The following is a 19,937-nucleotide window of genomic DNA, read 5'->3' as shown; positions in this document are numbered from 1 at the left end:
ACTGTTAAAATAACATAAGTTGTAGCATTACTAAATATATTTTAACATTATTAATTTTTATTTCATTGTTTAACACTAAAATAATACATTTAAATTAACTATCAATTACCATTTTTAAATGATTATAAGGTGTTACCTTTTTTGTTTTCTGCACTTGATGCAGTGGCTGTGCACGTCTGAATACGAGGTGACTTTAGGTCAATAAGTAAAGAAAAAGAAAAACTTGAACTCTGTCTACTGAACTTTGCTGCTTTTTCCCTCTTCTTTCTATTCTCGTGTGCTGCCCTCTGACTTTGTCATGTTCCTTTTTTTAACTCCCTATTTTTCCACAAAAACCTCTTAAGCACGAATAGATGAATAGTAAGATTATCTTGAGAGTTGCAGGTTTATCAGTTTCACTTTTTGCCTGTAGGAGATGCTGTTTAGCCGCTGTATGAAATGTGTCAAATCCCAGATTTATGGCAGCCAGATTCTCTGTGCATGCATGTGTGTCTGTTTTCATGCATGACTGGAGCGGGATTGACGTGTTTGGGAATAGATTTGTCTGTGTTGCTTGTTGTGTGTGTGTGTAAGAGAGATCGTGTTAGAGGGAGGGTTGTTTGTGTGAGTTAATGTTTCTTTCAAAGAGGAAGTGAATCAGGGTGAATACAATTTCTTTTTTTTTTGCCATCCATGGTTTTAAAGAACATAAGAGAACGAGTCATGAGGAGTGTGGGTTTAAGGGAGTAAGATATCAAACAGACCAACAGAGAGAAGATGGAGACCAACTGAGGGAGAGTAAGAGTAACAGAGACAAACCAGTGGACATCAGAGGCAGTGACTGAGACCAAATAGCTGGACGTCGTGCAGAGGCATCCTCTATGCCAAAATGGGTGCCCTTAGGCAATACGAGGAACAAAGGCATTCAGAGCCCCATTAAACAGTGCAGTTTTTAAATGATGCACTGATGACTTTGACGCTAAATGGCCCATGGAATGCTCTCTCCCCCCCGTCACGACACAACTGACTCGGTGGCCTGTGTGTGTGCACACACCATGCATTGTGAAGAGGTGAGGAAACAAAGCACAATGCAACACTGTTAATTTCAGCTCCAGCGGCAGCACGCTTTACCCCTTGAGTATTTTTTAATGCGAAGGCTGATTTGAACCTTACATGACCTCAGTTTAATGCTTTTTTTCATGTGGGTTATTTGTATACACATCGTTACAACTGTCAAGACTGGCTCTGGTCCTGTTCACACCTGGCAGTAACATGCATCTTGGGTGATCCGATCAGAAGTGGACAGCTCTAAGCACAGGTGTGAACGCATTGAGATCCGATCGCTTAGACCACATTCGGAGTTGGTCTGGGCCGCATATGGCCACATTCTATTAGCAGTGTGTATCTGAAGGAAATTTTCCCACCGGTTAATAAACTTGTAACAACACCAGTGTTACCGATTAAACTGGACATTTTACAAGAAAAGATAACGCTCAATATATACAGAGCGCTTACTTTGATCTTGTCGAATGTGTCCTGGGCCACATTGAAGGACCGGCTACTCAACTGAGGTCCTCTGCTTAAGCTGAAGTACGTACTCATTCGCACCAACGGCATCATGTCAAAGTATGACAACAGGCAAAAAAGGATAGAGGATGGATACAGATATATTACGACTGCGTCAAACATCTTGGGTGATTTGGTTTGCCTGGAACACGCCAAGGAATAGACCCCAGTCTGTATTGATTTTATTTCTTCTTCTATTCCAGCAGACTAGGCACGGGAAGTGCATTGGTGGCTCCCACTGGTTAAAAACAACACATTTGGTCTTTGCAAACGGAAATAAGATATGTGTTTATTTGCATATTATTTGCATAGAGTGGGGAAGTTAGATCAGATCACAGGTGGTCACTCGAGACACGTCAATGTCAGGTGTGAGCTGACGTGCTTAGAGTTGTCCTGTTGAGGATCAGATCACCCAAGACGCATGTTAATGCCAGGCGTGAACAGGGCCCCTTGTGTCTTGTGGTAAGGCTCTCTTTGTTCACCATCCCAAATACCACACCTAATTTTTCAGTCACGGGCTGGACATAAAACTGTGAGACTTTGAAACAAGGAAAGCTGTAGTATTATAGTGGGTTGTACTTGTTTGCGTTTCTGAAAGAACACAGTGATTAGTCACTGGTTTCCTGAACCTTACCTTTGCCATTTATTCACTGAAATGTATTTTCATTGGACAGCAAGTACCTCTTCATTTCTAAGATCACTCTTTTTACCCGCTCTGTTTTTTTGTGTCACCCTATTTAGCGCGGACATAATGTGTCCATAAGTGCTGTTACGTGTGTGTGGGTGTTTGAGCGTGTCTTCTCGTACCCGACGAGTGTGTGCACTTCTCTCTAGTCCTTCGCCCCAGCTAAAACAGTTGGTCGACCATGTTGACTGCATCATGGGAGATGAAGCACTGGCGGCAGTACTTCAACTAGCTCTTTGTTTTACTGGCCCACTTGCTGAGGCTTTGAACTCAACTCATTCGCCCAGACACAGAGCTAAACAGATAGTGGGAGAAAAGGGAAAGAGTGGGCTGATAAAGAAGCAGGCTGTGGGTGTGTAGGAGAAGAAGTGATTGAAGTAACCAAGGGCTGCTGGTGGCAGGAGGAGGGATCACAGAAGAAGTAGTTATGGAGTAATGAAGAGAATGTGTTAAGATAAAGTTGAGACTGTATTCAAAGTAAAGAAGGCTGGAATTGCGGCACTTTTAGAAGTGGATTTCTTAGAAGTGTGTAAAAGTACGGATGTTTAGAAAGTGAAGAGGGAACTGGATGAAGGAGAAATGCTCAGTGCCTGATAAAATTGAACTCTGCAAATTTGAGATTCATAACGGTATTTTTTTCCTCTCATAATATAATGAAAACATGAAGAGTAAGCAAAGGGCAACAAAACAAAATTATAAAACCATTCATCTTGAAAATGAATCCATGAACAGGCACCACAAGTAGTCAGTACTTGAGAATAGCTGCACGTCGCTAAACGGGCCATGCCTGAACAGCAGGTTTGCATAATGCAGTTGTACAATTGAAGATGATATTATTGAGTAATAGAGTCTCGTTGCCACCGAACAGGATGATTGTGCCGTCTCAATTTTACAATTTAACTGTGGGTGATATTGCCCCAGCAGCAGCAGCATGGAAGACATGATGACTTATCAAAGTCAGGGACATGCATATCAAAGTGGATCTCAACACTGGTGTGTCAAGCCTGATCCCAACAGACTGGTTGATGTCAGTTGCTGTTATTCATCCAGTGTGCGTACTGTATATGTGGTGTTTCCCAGAGGTCAGTGGCAGGTGCACTGTTTTACTTATGAAGAGGTTGCCTTTCTGCCTTTTCACTGGGCCCTGTTCCCCAACATTAACAGTGTTTTGTGTCTGCTTAATTGTTGATTTCTGTCCAATGTTTCAGATTATTTGATACATTGTCAAGTAGTGTGTATAAATGACACCAGCTTGTTTAGTTTGTTCTATGGGTTCATAGGATTTTGTTGTTCTGCCTGGGATGGTGGGGTCAATCAATCAAGGAAAGTGCCAACAGGTTGGACTCATTATGTCCTCTGAGCAGGGAGGGGCTGGCCACCGTTAAGATGTAGGATGATATAGGTAAGATAGTTCTGCAGTGAATGACATTCTTATAATGTTTGGTGGGCTCATTGGTATGTGTGGGTGCCCATAGATAGATTGAGATGTCAGCAGTAACTTAGAGATCTTGTATTAATGGTCTGTTCATTACTCTGTGTGAATTTGGATGCTTGTTCGGTTTAGCTCACCCTATACTCACTTAGTCAGGTGGTAAGTTCCTGTTAGGTGAGGCTGTGAAGTTAAAATCCCATTAACTGGAGTAAGAGGGGGAGCAGAGTTAACGGCTTGCTGTGAGGCTGCAGCTTTCTTTTGTTTGCTGTTCTTTTGATTCAGTTTAAATGTAGTTTTGTTGAATTTCCAGGGTTTCATTTTTGCCCTTTGTTTCAGTGAACTTTTTGTATATAAATGGCACTTTTTTTTGCACTACTCCTGCTTGTCAACCTGGTTCTTCAACATCCCTTTTTAAAATAATCCAGTGCCAATCCACCTCGTCTGCCCTTTATATGGGACACCCACATTTCTGTTACCTTACTGACTTTACCACAGAAACACTTGAAACCACACTGAGAGAGATACAGCAATAGAATATGTCTTTCTGTAACCAGAATAATATAAATACTTCCACAGACAGACACAAACACTTGCTGAATCTGCAGAAAAAAAGGTTGTCTTTGGATGGAGTTTATTTTTTTTGCCCTCAGAATAGTATGTCGTTCTCTTAACACAGCAATTGTATTTATGAATAGAGCTGCACAATTAATCAACATTTTATCGGAATCGCAATATGGTCTGCTGCAATTTTCAAATCGCAGGAGGTGCAATATTTGTTAACGACAAAATGTGTGCCAAAATACTATTTTAAATGAAATATTGTCCTGCTGCAGAGATGTCCTGGCCTTCACATCATATTCTACAGACTTAAGAAAACATCTCTGTTTGTTACAGATCCCCCACAAAAATCACACCCTAATCATTTTAATGTTGAAAATGATAATAATGATCTAAAAATTATAATTCCCTTGAATATCACAAATCATATCGCAATTGCAATTAGATATTTCTTCAAAATCGTTCAGCCCTATTTATGAAATCATTCTGTTCTCCTCACTCCCGTATATAGTGAATAGCTTACATGGGACTGCATTCTTGTAACAAAGAGAGTTATTCTGGTGGTAATACATTGTTGAATGTTTTCTCTATAAAGGTGATCATTTCAGTTTTTATAGAGAATTGATTTTTAAAGCAAATTGCTTTTCTATAAAAATAAAAATGGTACTGGTAACCACTTTTTAAAATACTTTTTTACAAGAACATTTCATCTTAAATTTAAAATCTTGTGAGATAGCCGTCTAGAGACTGCATTGTTGTGAAGAAACTGCGTTGACATTGTGTTGAGCTTGTTTGCTTTTTGTGATTCTCAAACAGACAGTAAATTTAGAGAGGAATGGGGCAGGTGATAACCAGCGTCTGGCTTTGTGCTTTCGAGTAGCAATAGAGGAGCAATATCCCACTGGATGGGTGTTCATAAACAGATGAAATGAACTGCGCTTTTCTTGGACGGCTTTGGTTTACGAGTTCTTCCTCCTGGAATAGAGAATCAGCTTGCAGATGGAGGAAATTGTTTGCTTTTATTGAAATTTTGCCTCTCTGTTGTCTGCAGTTGTGAAAAGGAGCAGACTCATGCATACAGAGACACACACGCACGCACACACACACACACACACACACACACACACGTACACACACGTACACACACATGTACACACACATGTACACACACACTCATGCACCACACGGGTGGGAAAATAATAGATTTTTAGATACATCGGAATCCTCTCTTGAATGATTCAGCAACAATTCACAAAACTCATTAATTGGAATTCAGATGGTTCCCCGTTCACCAGCAGTCAGCTAAATAACAGACTGCTTTTCTCTGTGTGGCCGACTTTGTTAAAAATATGAAGTTGTGGAGCTTTAATTGACATCCTCTTGGTTTATCGGGAGAGTGGACTGAGGCTGTCAATAATCCACTTTATGAGGCTGCATGTTATGGAGATGTAATCTCTTGTCGGGGGACTCCAGGAGTTTGTGTTCAGGGTTACGTTTTCATGTGTGGCAAGCTGTCTGTGTAGTTGTTGTTGTGCTGTTTCATAATGCTTTTCAGTGCGGTGTGCCACCTGGGATTCTTGATGGGGATTGTAGTCTGCCTCAGTAAATTGCACCAAGCTTTAAAAGCCTCAACTTCAGCCAAGATGATCAATCATATGAAAAAACACCTGTTGTGTGATTGTCTGTTTTGTGCTTGCCAGCAAACAGCAGGTGCGGTTGTTTGGTTCACCATCAGCTGTTAACTTTAATTAAAATGAACTAACTGAATACTCGGGTGCGGCTGTGGCTCAGAGATAGAGCGGGTCATCCACCAATCGGGAGATCGGCCGTTCGATCCCAGGCTCCTCCAGTTCACATGTCGAAGTGTCCTTCGGCAAGATACTGAACCCCAAACTGCTCCTGAAGGCTGTGAGTTTGTTAGATTAGATCCTGATGGGCAGGTTGGCACCTTGCATGGCAGCCTCTGCCATCAGTGTATGAATGTGTGTGTGAATGGGTGAATGCTGACATGTAGTGTAAAGCTCTTTGAGTGGTCGGAAGACTAGGAAGGCGCTATATAAATACAGGTCCATTTACCATTTGGGCGCTTGTTGCATGAGTGGTGTGTAGTTCCCAACCTTTTTCCTTAAGGGACCCCTTTTTTATTATTGAATAAACTGACAACCCCTGTCTAAGTGACATTTTATGGATATTTCATATTATATTCAGTGCATAACAATAAAAGTACAGAGCAACTGATAAACTGTACAATAAACTCAAATAGTGAACGCAATAACTGCAGGAACGAGCGATTTGGATGTATTTTGAGCAGATTATTTCCTGTGAATATTGCATTGAAGATGAGTTGTCCTGTTATTTTTAGGAACCTTTAAGTAGAGTGTAGTAAGAACCTTTATGTTGGGTGGATTTTAAACAAACATTCATACTTAATAGGCTTCTTCTTTTTGACAAATTCAGTGTTTTCTTCTCCCTGACGCTTGGCCATTGCTCTATTCGCTCTTTGGTTGTTTTAACTGCGTACTTTTCTAATGCAGGACAAGGCTGTTCAGCAGAGAGGGGAGGCTCTGTGATTATAGCTTGTGTTCAGGTCTTCACCGTGTCCTTATCCTGTTTATATCTTAAATGATAATCCAAACATTGAAAATAACAATTTCATTTAGTTTTCTTTTCAGAAATGAATGAAATGCTGAGATATAGGGCAACTGTATATTTTTTTTAAAAGGTTGTCTTACACCCCTTAAAATCAAGAAAGCCTCGCAACCCCCCGAGAAGCTTTGGAGACCCCTAGTGGGGGTTGGGACCCCATGTTGGGAAACATTGCTGTACAGTACAGTATGGGGCTTGTTGTGGAGTTTTATCATACACGTCATGGGATATCTACTCTGTGCCTTGTTGTCACATTCAAGGCTAGAATTGTCAAAAGTCTGTGGCAAGTGTCACTGCACTTCATCGCTCCTATCAATGTTATTACTTTCTAAGTGTTTAAATCTTCCTAATATTATTTGATTAATTTGCTGGAGGAGAAGGGCTTACAGGTTAAATCAGACTAATTTACTGGGATGATTCCCAGATAATCTACATTGGGTATTTTAAACATGTTTCCGAGTACTAAAACAACATTGTTTTAGAAGTTATTTAAAGACACTTGTGTTGGTTGTGCTATGATTTCAGTCTCTCGTTGGATGATGATTGTAATTTTTCACAACACCCTCATTTTACCGTTAAATGACTTTCGCACTCGCAATATATTTATTTCATTGGGCTATATATACTTGTGTGTAGTCTGCGAGTGTGAAAGACTGGCAATATCTGGTGTGAGAGAAGCATTAGGGAGACGTAGGCTAATTCAGAAATTAGATTTATATCAGACTTCACGATTATACAGACTCGTGCTATTGCAGTTCTTTTTATAATTATTTTATTGTTCAGGAAAAGCATTCAAAATGTAAATCCTGTTGTCCTTTACACACAAATGTGTAATTCATCATGAGGCATAAGGAGCTGAACCTTTGTCCCTCTGCGAAAGGAAAGAGCGGGGGGATGACAAAATATAGCATCAATAGGTCGTTAGGAAGCAAACACGCCATAGTAAGTCCCGAGCATTTGGAAAACCACCATACAGTATATCCAGCTGAGCAGTCAGACCTGCTTTCGTCCATGTTAGAATACAGTTAAAACTATCTTACATCCCATAGAAAACAGAACACCAACAGTGAGGAAGTCAAAAGAAGAATTTGAGATTGTTTCCTAAACTTGGTTCATCACTTTTGGGCTGCATGGGTTGGATTAGTCTGGTATCCGAGGAATGGAAAGTGCCAAGCTCTAGAGAAATCTCTCCAAAGAAGAAAGTTGCCAGCCTTGCTGTTTTCTGTAAAGAATCTATCAAAGCCTGTTCTGTGCTGTCAAAGTAGGGATTTCTCTTTCAGTAGGCTCACGTCACCAACCTAACCACTGGATCCTCCGATTTTTACCACTTGACACTCAAGTGTTACCCCTAACACATAGTTCTACTGTCAATGAGTTTTTCATTTCCTTTTTTTTGATATGTAGTGTTATCTACTAACTAGTTTTCAATGTGTTTGTTTTATTCAAGTAGACATCACATTTAACAGTGTCAGAATATCTGACGGTGTAGTTTTCCTTAAGCTTTATCCCACGGAAATGCTTGAATATTGAGCCACTATGGGTGTTTACACATGTAGTCCTTTTTAAAAGAACCAAACTCAGTCCTCTTAAAGTGGACCAAAAAGTGGACCAACAGAAAAGGGAATCAGTTCTTTTTGCGTTCACACTGTCAGTTCATTTGAAAGAGGACTCAGTTCTGTTTCTGGTCCACTTCAGCCCCTCAGTCTTCTCTCTGTTCACACTATAGTTCCTACCTTCATCACTTCTGGTCAATGCTTTCCACTTCAATGCCATTTTTTAGGGCTGGCACAGGCGCTTCCACACAGAACACTGTCCAGTTCGTTGTAAAAGGGGCATGTGTCTTTTATGTCAGCGGATTCCCCGATTTTCTCATTTTATTGCGTGTTGTAAAGTACTTTTGACGTAGTTTTTTTTACATTGACGCTGCACTGCAGTGCGGTCCTAATGAAGCCCCTCGCTTTCACATGAACTGACAATTGGAAGAAAACCTCAGCGTTTCTGTGCGTTGTAGACAGTTGCCATTTGACGTGTTCTTCGTTCCATATCTGGAGAAGTGCAGTAGTTTCTTCTTCGGTCCACACTACTCCTTGTCTTCTAGTGTCCATGGTTCTGCGTTGTTTTTCCGAGTGTCACATTGCGCAAGTGCATGTGATCTGTCTACGGCAACTCTAGAGGGCTAAAATACGATGGCAAAAATGCAAAGCGAACCTGGAGCGCTTTGTGTTCACAATGCACAGATAAAGCGATCGCAACGTGGACTTGAATCAAACCATACTCAGACCACCTCCCGAAGAGGTCTGAATACGGTTAGTTTCAGAGGGTTTCAGAGTTCATTTGGAGGGCGGAAAGGGACCAAGTGTGAAAACACCCTATGTCTATGTCTATCTATGTGAATAGTTACTGTGATGTGCTGTTTACCTCTTTTCTGTTCTGTTTATTCTTTTTATGAAAACACAAACCAAAGCATAATCCAAAGCTCATTATTGTGCCTTGGCAGATTTATTATATTATCTGAACTACTGAGCCAGACTACACAGTTGGAGGGACTGAGTGTACTTTTGTCTACCTTTTGATTATCTTGTTTTGCCTCTACAGGAGAATACATTCATGGAAGAAAATGTAATTGGTTTGGGCCCAATGTTATGGCGGCGACTGTAATAGGACGTTCATTTGGAGCTAAATTAGACCTCTGACTCAGACGTCCTTCTTTGCCCCTCCTTGTTTGTGCTGTGAGACTGTATTATGTGGAAGTGCTTTTGTATTTGCATCATCATCGGTGATCTGTCTCTGACGTTATAGGTGCAGTTTGCACACGTGTAAATCTGGTGTGCTCGTGATTCATTTCATGTGTTGACCTCAAATGCCTGTTGAATGTGATCACTGATCCAGAATAATTTAAAGTGTGATTGACTCTGCTGTTTTTGTGTATGTTGGCAGCTGGCGTCGGGCATCTACAGCTTTGCATGCTCCCTGTGGAGCCATCACACCGACTGCTTCCTCCAGCAGATCTACGCCAGAGATGAGGCTGCAGCGCTCGGCTCACTGGAGAGGACGCTGCTCTCTCTTAAAGGTAGCAACATATGCACACATGCCCATACACACACACACACACACACACACACACACACACACACACACACACACACACACACACACACACACACACATACACACACACACATGACACAACTGCATTCTCATGCAAAGAGGTGCTCTATAAAATCAAAATGGTAAGTTAATAATGGCCTTAAATAACTGACTGCATATCATATTGCATTTATCACATGATTCCACCTATTGACAAAAACTTAATTAAGAAGACAAGTTGTTAACTTCTGGAAATATTCATGTGCTGCTACTCAATTAAGTGGAGATTAATTTGCAATTAGCGACAATCCTGCATACTGATTTTTTTTTTCTTTCTATCTGCCCCTCTCAGTGCTTCGCAAGTTGACAGTCTTTGGATTTCAAGAGCCACAACAGAATATGGAAGTGATGGTGAGTCTTGAGTTATTTCAGCTGGGGCTGTTAAGAATCTCTAATTTTTTTTGAATAGCTGATATTTTTTGCTGTCGGTGTTTCGAGTCAAAAACGACTCCAATCACAGGGTGGAATGTGGATGGCCGAGAAGATTAGTAAAGTGCCTTAAGCCTTGTCTCGGTTCAAAGAGGAAAGAGTTCTGTATGAGCTCTTCTCCCACTCTCAGTGTGAAGAAAGTCCAACTCCATGAAACTGTTAATTCAATTTAGTCTAAATCTCTCTGGTTTGAAAAAAAATCCTAAGCGTTTGCTTGGATAGTGTTTTGGTTCCCCCACGGCTTAGAGTTAATGGAATCATTTTCACAAAATGTCCCAGCGCTGTGAACTCCAGCTGCAGATTCTGACTACTTCCTGTTTTTGCCAATCAAGGTTTGGTGAAAGAATAGCAGTACATGTTTTAGATAAATAATAGAATGGAATAATGGTACATGGTAAGAAAGTAACTTTGATAGTGAGATTTCTTTTTAAAATGTATTCTTTATTTTTTATTTTAAAGGTCCCATATTATAAAAAGTGTGATTTTCATGTCTTTTATATTATAAAGCAGGTTTAAGTGCTTTATAAATACTGTTAAACTATCAAAACACTCAATATACGGAGAAATACACACAGCCCCTATTTACAAATTGTGCATTTGAAACAAGCCGTCAGGATTTCTGTCCATTTGTGATGTCACAAATATACAATATATAGATCATTACACGGTTTTAAACATAAACATTCTAAATGTGTCCCAGTTTATTTCCTTTTGCAGTGTATGTAAATAACATCAGCTGACAGGAAGTAAAACATGGACCCAAACTGTTGCCTGGAAACGCAATTCCGTTGCAATTCCGTTGAAATTCACTAAAACGGAGCGTTTGAGACAGCGGCTGAATACAGGTATATTCAGGCACAGTATGAGGAAAATAATGTGTTTTTTAACATTAAAGCATGTAAACATGTTCTATTAGAAACACAAAATACAAGTATGAACCTGAAAATGAGCACGATATGGGACCTTTAAACAAAAGAAACATACCTTTGGATTGTGCTTGTAATCTCCAGGGTAGGGTTGGGGACTGAAAATAGGTAGCGATATCACATCTGTGCCCTTACAAGCTCCACCTACAACAGTGTTTCTTGAGCACACTGTACAGTCATCAATACTGCTAAGTATGCTTTGGAGGAGGAAAAAATATTCAGACAGCTCAGTCTATGAATAAGAATATAAGAAATCACCCGGCACTGGTAAAAGTAAAATATAAAATGTTTGTGACCCGCCCACCATGTTGAGATCAGTTGAGGAAATACCAAGCACCGCCCACCAGCCCAAGCAAATATTCTCATTTTACAGCTAAACAGTACACTACAAGATGTTTCTTGAGGCGAGAAATAAGCATTACAGTAACAGAATATTGATTCATATTGATTCATAGTTTGACAGCTGCCGTTGAATTAACAGCCAATAGGAATGCTCTCTGAAATGACCTGTGATCAGCCAAAGTCTCCCATCACGGGCTAGATTTTTTTTAAAGCCTGAAAACAGCCATGAGGAGGTGCAGAAGTCCAGTTTACTCTCAGAGATACAACTTTCTGCCTACCCTCACTTTAAAACTTTGGATTAGAAGGTTAGTCTAGGGTTAGCGCTATTGGAATTGGATCAGGGAATATGAGTTGAACATATTATGGACTGGTAAATCACAGTTTAAACCTATTCAATCTATCCACTGAGTGGACTGCAGAAGGTATAAAGAATACCAGCTTATATAAGGAGTCCAATTGCACCGTTCTGGTTCAATAATGAAAGTGTGTAAAAAGAGTGCACAAGAATTTATATTTTAAAAAAGTTGTAAACTCTTGTTGCAGATATATGTTTTTAATTGAATCTTGACCCCCCAATCACAATTAAATAGTAAACTACCATAAAAGATTCAGACTGACAGCTAACTAACGACATGGCACCCTGTTTGGATAAAAGTGATTTTATTTAAAGAATTGTAAGACTGGAATCATGAAGTCAAGACAAAGACTGGAGAAACTTTGGTAGGAGGATGTTTGTAAGTTTTGCACCTATTGCCAGAAATATCATTAGTGCTGAAATAAACACTTCAGTCATTGATTAGTATTAGTGAAATAATGGGTGCTGAATTTAAATATTTAAATAAAAAATTCCACATGGTTACGGCTTAAAAATTAGTATTTGCTTGCTTTTGTCAACTTTATGCCATTATACATCATTCTTATTCACGTGAATGAACAAAATATTAAATTTTACACCAGCAGAAAATGTATTATTTAATCTTCAACGAGTATAGACTGATTTGATCAACACTATAATTGACAATGAAAAGAAGTATTAGTTGACTCCAAGTATCCTTGGGATACAGTACATACAGTCATAGGAGGTCAGTGAGTTCTGTGCTCTTTCTGTCTTTATCTCTCTATTAATTTGATCTTTTATTGGTTTATTTGTTTTAGTTTTTTTTCTCTCTGTCAACTGGGACATGGAAAGGACATTTAATGACAGAAGTAATTGTGTTTACTATACTCTATTATGCCACTAATGAGACAACTTTTAGCTTGCAGGCTGACGGTTGTATAATGGTTGAAATAGTCACATTAAAATGTCATTTGCCTTGAGCTGTCCCTGGTTATTCCAGCTCAATGAACAGAAGAAATGGATTGTAGTTAATATTTCATGTTCAGATGTTTATGCTATTATTATCTCAGACTCACGTCTTCCTACTTTAGCTCGTCGATAACACTTTTCATTCATTTTATTATTCTGCTGATGGTGTGTTAACAGTGAAATATGCACACTGGGAGCCTAGCTCCTTTCTCAACATTCAGGTCATTGGCTTTACCTCATACTATTTTAAAATCAAATAATGTCAGAATGTTGTTTTACTTATTGATGCTTCACTTGGATGTTTGAAGGATGGACGTATGTGCAATGTTTGACACTTGAAGTCTGTTTTCACATCCTGAAGGGGGACAGTTTCTCTGTGCTCACTTTAAATCTAAATCTATCATATATGTTCGCGCAGGATTTTATGACATCACACATCAGCCAATCATGGCCCAATATGCAACTCACACTTAAATGTGATTTAGAAACCTGAACTCTAAGAAATAGGAAACATTTTGTGTCTACAACTTTTGAAATGAACAACATTTACATTTTTAACAAGGTAATTGACCTTTTTTATGTAAAAGCAATAGCAGACACAAATTATTATTCCAAGCAGAGTATTTTAATGTCTTTAAAACATGTCTGGAAGGCATCTTTAAGATTTATTTCACTGCTTACAAAAGCAGGTGGTGTAATCTTGTGGCTTTCTCTTGACTCTTTGGCTGCTGTATAAAAACAAATAAGCAATATCATGCATCCAGTTACTCCGCTATCTCAGACTGATATCATGGCTTACTGTACTTCAGTTTTTGCTTCTGCTGTCACTCTACATCTCTGCACAAGTGGAGTCCTTTTTGCCTCAGGATGAGCATGTTTTTGTGCTGCAGTAGATAGACTTCCATGATCTGGAACAAATTAAACTGAAAGACAGTTAATTGTTGTTAACAGGAACAGGTGAGTTGAGTCAGACAGGGATGATGTCATTTAAATGAATTGGATGCAATTACTGGTTTTGCTCAAATGAACCCTTTTCCCGAGTAGGACTCATTGATTAATTCAGTTATTCACGACACATTGACAGGTTAATCTGTTTCAATCCGGTAATGGGAATCCTCATCCAGATCATATTGACAGTTATTAACTACTTCCTGACATTTCTTTTTAGTTAACCTGATTTTGGACAGACGATTTCCTGCAACCATTTTTCAAATATGTCCTGTGATGGTTTAAAGACGGCTCTTTTTATCTGACTTATTGATTATTAAGGTGTTCATGGCTTATCATCTCATTTTCTCTTCCTTTGGTAATGGGTGGGATGCTGAGAAAACTGTTAAATCGTATTGCAATATTCATTTTTTTAAATCTGTTTCAAGGTTATACTTCTGACGGGGACTGTAGGAAAAAAAGAGTCTGAAGTTTGCCTACTGAAGAAGTCATTTAGCAGCCTGCAGAGAACTGAATAAGCCCATCTGAGAGAGTAACTGTGTTTAAATAAGTCATGATGTGTTGCTCAGACGCCTGCAGCACAACAGGCCTGAGCTGTAACAGTGAGTCTTGATAATAAGCTGGTCCCATATCTGTTAATTATGCATATTGTGCATTAGCAATCTGACTGTGAATAAGCTTGTCCTTTTGTTTACCACTTAAGTTGTTGTTTTTTTATATACTTTGACCCTCAACCCAATCTTTGGTGTGTGGGAACCATGTTGGAAGTTTGTTATTTATGGAAGGACATATGTTTTACATTGAATATATTTTTTTATGGTGAAATGGCAAACAGTGATTAAATGAACTTAACACATTCAGCCAAACAATTTTCCTCCTCTCACTTCTAGTAACGTTTACAGGTTACTTCTGTAATGTTTACAAAATGTACTGAAACTGGTGTTTGTGACTGCAGTGCTACTTAGACTTGCGTCTCTACATGCCATTTTGTTTGTTTTTGCTGTTATGTTTATTTCCAGTTGTCTATAATATGACCTAGGGCTGCTTGATTATGGCAAAAATCAAGATTATTGTGGTCAACATTGAGGTCACGATTGTTTAACGCGATTACTCATTGACTTTGGAAACATCATGAATTTAGAAAGAACATTTTGTAGGCTACATTTTAAAGTTGAATGCATCAATCTGGTGCACTCAGAGCAAAATTAAGAGGCTATTGTAAACAATGGGTTGTATAAATTTTAATGGTGATGACATGGCTTGACACAGGTTGCCGACATCGCCGCACTGAGGTCAGTCCGCCCCGGTTGACAGTCACCAGGAGCGTGGGGTGAGGGAACAGTGAGCACTAAGCACCAAGGTCTGGGCGAGGGGTGCTGCAAAGGGCCACCTTCACCCTGGGCCTTTTCCAATCTGACCTAGAGCCAGTCATGGCGTACCACCACGGGGCGAAAGCGCACTGCTGTAAAGGAAAGGGGTGCGCTGGATTTATATAACTCTAGACAAAACGAGAGCGTCATTGCGAAATGGAATGCCGCACAATAATCATTTTATGTTGATTATCTTGTTTTCATAATTGTTGGGAGCCAAAAATTTTAATTGTAATTGAAATTTTGCATAGCCCTAATATGAACTAAAATAATCACAAAAGTACCGTTCATTAATGGAACTTGAAACACTGTTGGCTCCAAATATGTGAGGGCCCTGACACACCCAGCTGATAGTCGGCTGTTGGGCGCCGTTGGGCTGCGTATAGCACACTGGTACCATCGTTTTTTTTGCTGTGTGTGTGTGTGTGTGTGGCTATAGTTTACCCATGTCACTGCCAGTTACAAGTTTTTGATAAAAAAATAAAACCCTAAAAACTTGGAAAACAACTTGAGAATGTCTTAAGACCCAATGACAATATTTGGGTAGATTGTTTTTGTTCGCTTCTCCATAATGCTCTTTGGAGCACAAATCCAGACTACTAACAAGTTATTCACCCTGACATAGCCACCCGTGTCTTCACACTCGACACGTGAACATTCTGCATAGAGTGGGTTAATTTTCTAATCACCACAGTGGCAGCACTGCTTGGGATGATTGACAAACAGGCATTACAGGAGGCTAGAATAGATATCTCAATTGATCAAAAACATATTTTTTTTCTAGATATATGTTCTTGCTTCTCAGCATGTGGCTCCGCAACATCCAGGAGTTAACGAGCCTCTTTGTGTTATTCCCAAAGCAAATTATAGATTTCTGTCGAGCCATGGTGATATACAATTTACTGCTACATCATAAACTTGAAGCAAGTCTGTGCACTTATATTTCACCACATGCAGCGTTCACCCACTGTTCGTCCTTTAGATCCTTTCTCATATTGAACTTGGTTGCTCTGTTGACACTCTCATCTCCCTTTACAAACTACTCCTCACATTACTGCTGACATGCCCGTTTGATGCCCGCCACACTCTGTTTCAACTTTCCATCTTTATCTTCCCACCTCAATCCATTTAGCTGATTCATTTACTTTCCCACTTCATCCTTGTGTATTCTTCCCCGGCGCTACCGTGAGCTGTCAAACCTTTTTCATCATGAGCTATTCAGCTGAAAACTTCTATTTTGCACTCCCTTTAATTGTTTCTAATTCCCTGCATGCTCTATTTAAGTATTTTTCTTTTGTTTCACCCACCTTGCCTCTCCGTCTTTTTCTAAATCCCACCATTAGCTGAACAAATGCCTGTCGTGCATGTTGTTCTTCATCATCTCCTGTGCTCCTCTTGTGACCCCGTCTTTCTCCACTAGATTCGGTTTGTTAGGAGCTGTACTTGCCAGCTGGTCTGCGTTGGACGGGCTGTGTGATTAATAGCACTGCTGTTGACCTCATGGCTGAACATTTACGCAGAACTAAACCGATTGCATCTCCATCTATCATCTAATTTCCCATGCTAAGCCGCGTCTACACCAGGCTACAGAAAATTGATTCTCTTTCATACTGTGTAGCTGGCACTTTTATTTATACTCCTGAGTACAGAGGCGTGTGTGCCCGTGCACACACGCACATACACAACACACCCGTACTAAAGTTATTCCCTTTGTTGATATATATCTGCATCTGAGCAATACTGATGAAGCAATCACGAGCAATTCAACTGCAGAAATGTCAGAGATTAAACTCGATCTCACCCTCTCTTCATCTCTTCCCTTTCAGGGTTTCCTGAATGCAGTGTTTGAGAGGCTAAAACAGTTCTTGGAATGCTGTGAGTACTTGTCTCTTTCTCTTTCCTGGATCTCTGATCCGAGGCTTCTCCCTTCAGTAAACAAACTCCTTTACTGGGGCTTGATCTAATGCATATTAAAGGCACCTACTTAAAAGTCTAAGAGACTTTACGATACACAAAGTCTAGGTCATGATAGTATAGCATTATATAGGAGTCAAATTAAAAATGTAGGCCATCCTAAGGGGCTTAGTTCGTTTTTAATCAAGTTTTTCTCTTCTAAACCATTAGGAAACAGAAGACTTCTAAGTACAACTTCTCCTCACGGTACTATAATTTAAATGTATGAGTCTGACTCAAGGAATGAGAACCTGTAATAGTGAGATCCTAAAGGGATAGTTTGGGTGTTTTGAAGTGGGGTTGTATGAGGTATTTATCCATAGTCAGCGTATTACCTACAGGAGACCACGGATGGCGCACCTCCAGCTTGGAGAAGCAGACAGGGGTACCAGCACAGAAGCAAAACAATGTATGGCTACGAACGTGTATTTTAGCCACCTGAAAGAAAGGCTCAACTAAAAAAAATCAATGTCAGTTTAAATGCATTTTGAATATTTTCGGCGGTTTACCTTGTCATGAGACAGCCCTTTCCGACGGGGAACTGGAGCTGTTCTATCCATCTATGTTCTCACCAAAACCACCACACCTCATTGGAAAAAAAACTGTAAATTTTACCTCGGAGAACACGGGGGTTGCTGGTTGTTTAGTTTGTTTGTGTTATTGTGTGACTTTGGTGAAACCGAACTCACTAAAGTCACACAATAATACAAACTAACTAACCGATCCAGGCAGCGGTAGACCAGCAGTTCTCGTGTTCTGTGAGGTTGCTCTGGCATAATGGTTTCAGTTCCCCATTGGAAACATAGACTGTAAAGCTGTCTCATGGCAAGGTAAACCGGCGAAAATATTCTAAATATAGCATACACTTAAACAGATATAGTTTTTATTTTTTTTAGGTAAACCTTTCTTTTAGGTGTCTAAAATACGTTTTGCTGCCGCCCCATTCACAGCAGTACATTGCTTTGCTTCCGTGGTGGTACTCTTGTCTGCTTCTGCAAGAGACCCTGTCCCTTTAAGAGAGCAGGTTAAAGACACCATGAAATGTGTCTTCCTGGAAAGTGTTTGATGGTGAACATAAAATGTAAGCAATAAAACTGTCCAAAAATGATAGAGCAATCTTAACCCTCCTGTCCCTCCTATCATATCAAACATGTCAGGTTTGATCCTTCACTAATATCCCATTGGTTTACATGTGAAAATGATCCCTTACTGTGTTGTGCCCCAGCCCAACATTGTGCATTAACAGGAATTACCCACATTAACAGTCACTTTAGATGTTTTACGTGTTTGTTTTCTTCTGATGTTTTGCCAGTTTATACTCTGGTCCAGAAGGAGCGATATTTAGTTTTAACTGTATTTTTTTTTTACAGCTAGTACTGCTTTAGTGTGTTACTGCGATCAATTTGCAAATTATGTTTTATTTTATTTTTTTTCTTGTTAAGTTTTCTCTTTGCCGTTCTATCTCTCTCTCTCACTCATTTGCTCACTCTCTTGAACGCCACTTCGTTCGCTCCTGGTCCCTTGAGCTCAGTCACGCACACACTCTCTCTTTATCTCTCTCTTAAACTAGCGTGGACGCTAAAAACATAACTTTTTATGTAATGTCAATAAACATTACGAGAGATATCCTCCCTTCAGCTTTCCTCTTTCCTGAACCATTGCAAAATAGTGTACTACCTGCGGAGCAGGGACTTTTTTGGCACCTGGTGCAGCAACTAAATTTAGTACCTAGTTCTTCTGGTTGAAATACATGTAAAGTTCCTGAGTTCTTAAAAGGGTTCTTTATCCTGTCACCTGTAACCTGTTACAGGTACCTGTTGTACCTATCCCTCCGTCCCTCTGAATGGAAAAATCTAAATAAATTAAAAAAAAAAAAAAAAGTGGTGGCTACCCAATTTAGCTTCAGCTATGTTAGCTCACTTCCACTGTTTGATTTCACTATCAATGGTCCTTTCCTCTTTTCTGTGGACGTTTGTCATGACAACACCCAGTGAGTGAGAGATAAATCACAGACACAACATCCATGAGCTACCATAGTGGCAGATGTTAGCAAAAAATATCATTTGAGATATCAGCCACAACTGTCACTCCCAATATTTACTCTGCTGATGGCAATGGAGACAGGGTCAGGGTCCTGTTGGTATTTGGGCTGGCAGATAGGGGAATCGGCAAAGCAGCTCACAGCCGGGCTGGGGAGAAATATCAGCTCTGCACAGACTGATAAGGTCAGCTATATAAACTGGTGTTTTCAGGGCAGTCTTTGTGGTCCATTCAGATGTCTGGCTCTCTCTCTGTTAGATCTTTGTCCTCAGACTGAGGTCACCTATCCATTTCTGTCAGTCACTATATTGTTGAAAACTTTTCTTTTCAAGGTTACATATCTGTCAGAAACAGTGAATATTTTCATTTTCTGTCTTCATTTTCTTTATCTATCTCTGTCTATAGGGTTTTAGTAGCAGGTTTCGTTGGTTCAGATGTAGGACCTCAGTGACTTTGATGACATTTACGCACCATCTGCTTCGATTACCAGCTGTCGCACACCCGCAAACAAGGAAACAATGGCATGGACACAAAAATCAATAAAATGCAATGGTGTTTTGATCTACATAGTCCCTGATCTTAAATCTGAAAGAAGCAAGACAAAGAAGTT

At 39.8% G+C, this 19,937-nt stretch overlaps 1 protein-coding gene across 1 annotated transcript in view; it reads left to right on the top strand.

Annotated features, from left to right (window-relative positions):
* Positions 1–19,937, top strand: part of ipo11 (importin 11) — a 154,030-nt gene that overhangs the window by 23,622 nt on the left and 110,471 nt on the right. The window contains exons 6-8 of the mRNA XM_074637658.1: positions 9,804–9,936; positions 10,306–10,364; positions 17,161–17,209. Of these exons, the coding sequence (XP_074493759.1) occupies positions 9,804–9,936; positions 10,306–10,364; positions 17,161–17,209 (241 nt within the window). The remainder of the gene's footprint in view (positions 1–9,803; positions 9,937–10,305; positions 10,365–17,160; positions 17,210–19,937) is intronic.

The sequence above is a fragment of the Sebastes fasciatus genome, chromosome 6, assembly GCF_043250625.1.
Source record: "Sebastes fasciatus isolate fSebFas1 chromosome 6, fSebFas1.pri, whole genome shotgun sequence".
Lineage (NCBI taxonomy): Eukaryota > Metazoa > Chordata > Actinopteri > Perciformes > Sebastidae > Sebastes > Sebastes fasciatus.
Note: the sequence above shows the minus strand (reverse complement) of the source record. Positions and strands in the feature narration are given on the sequence as shown.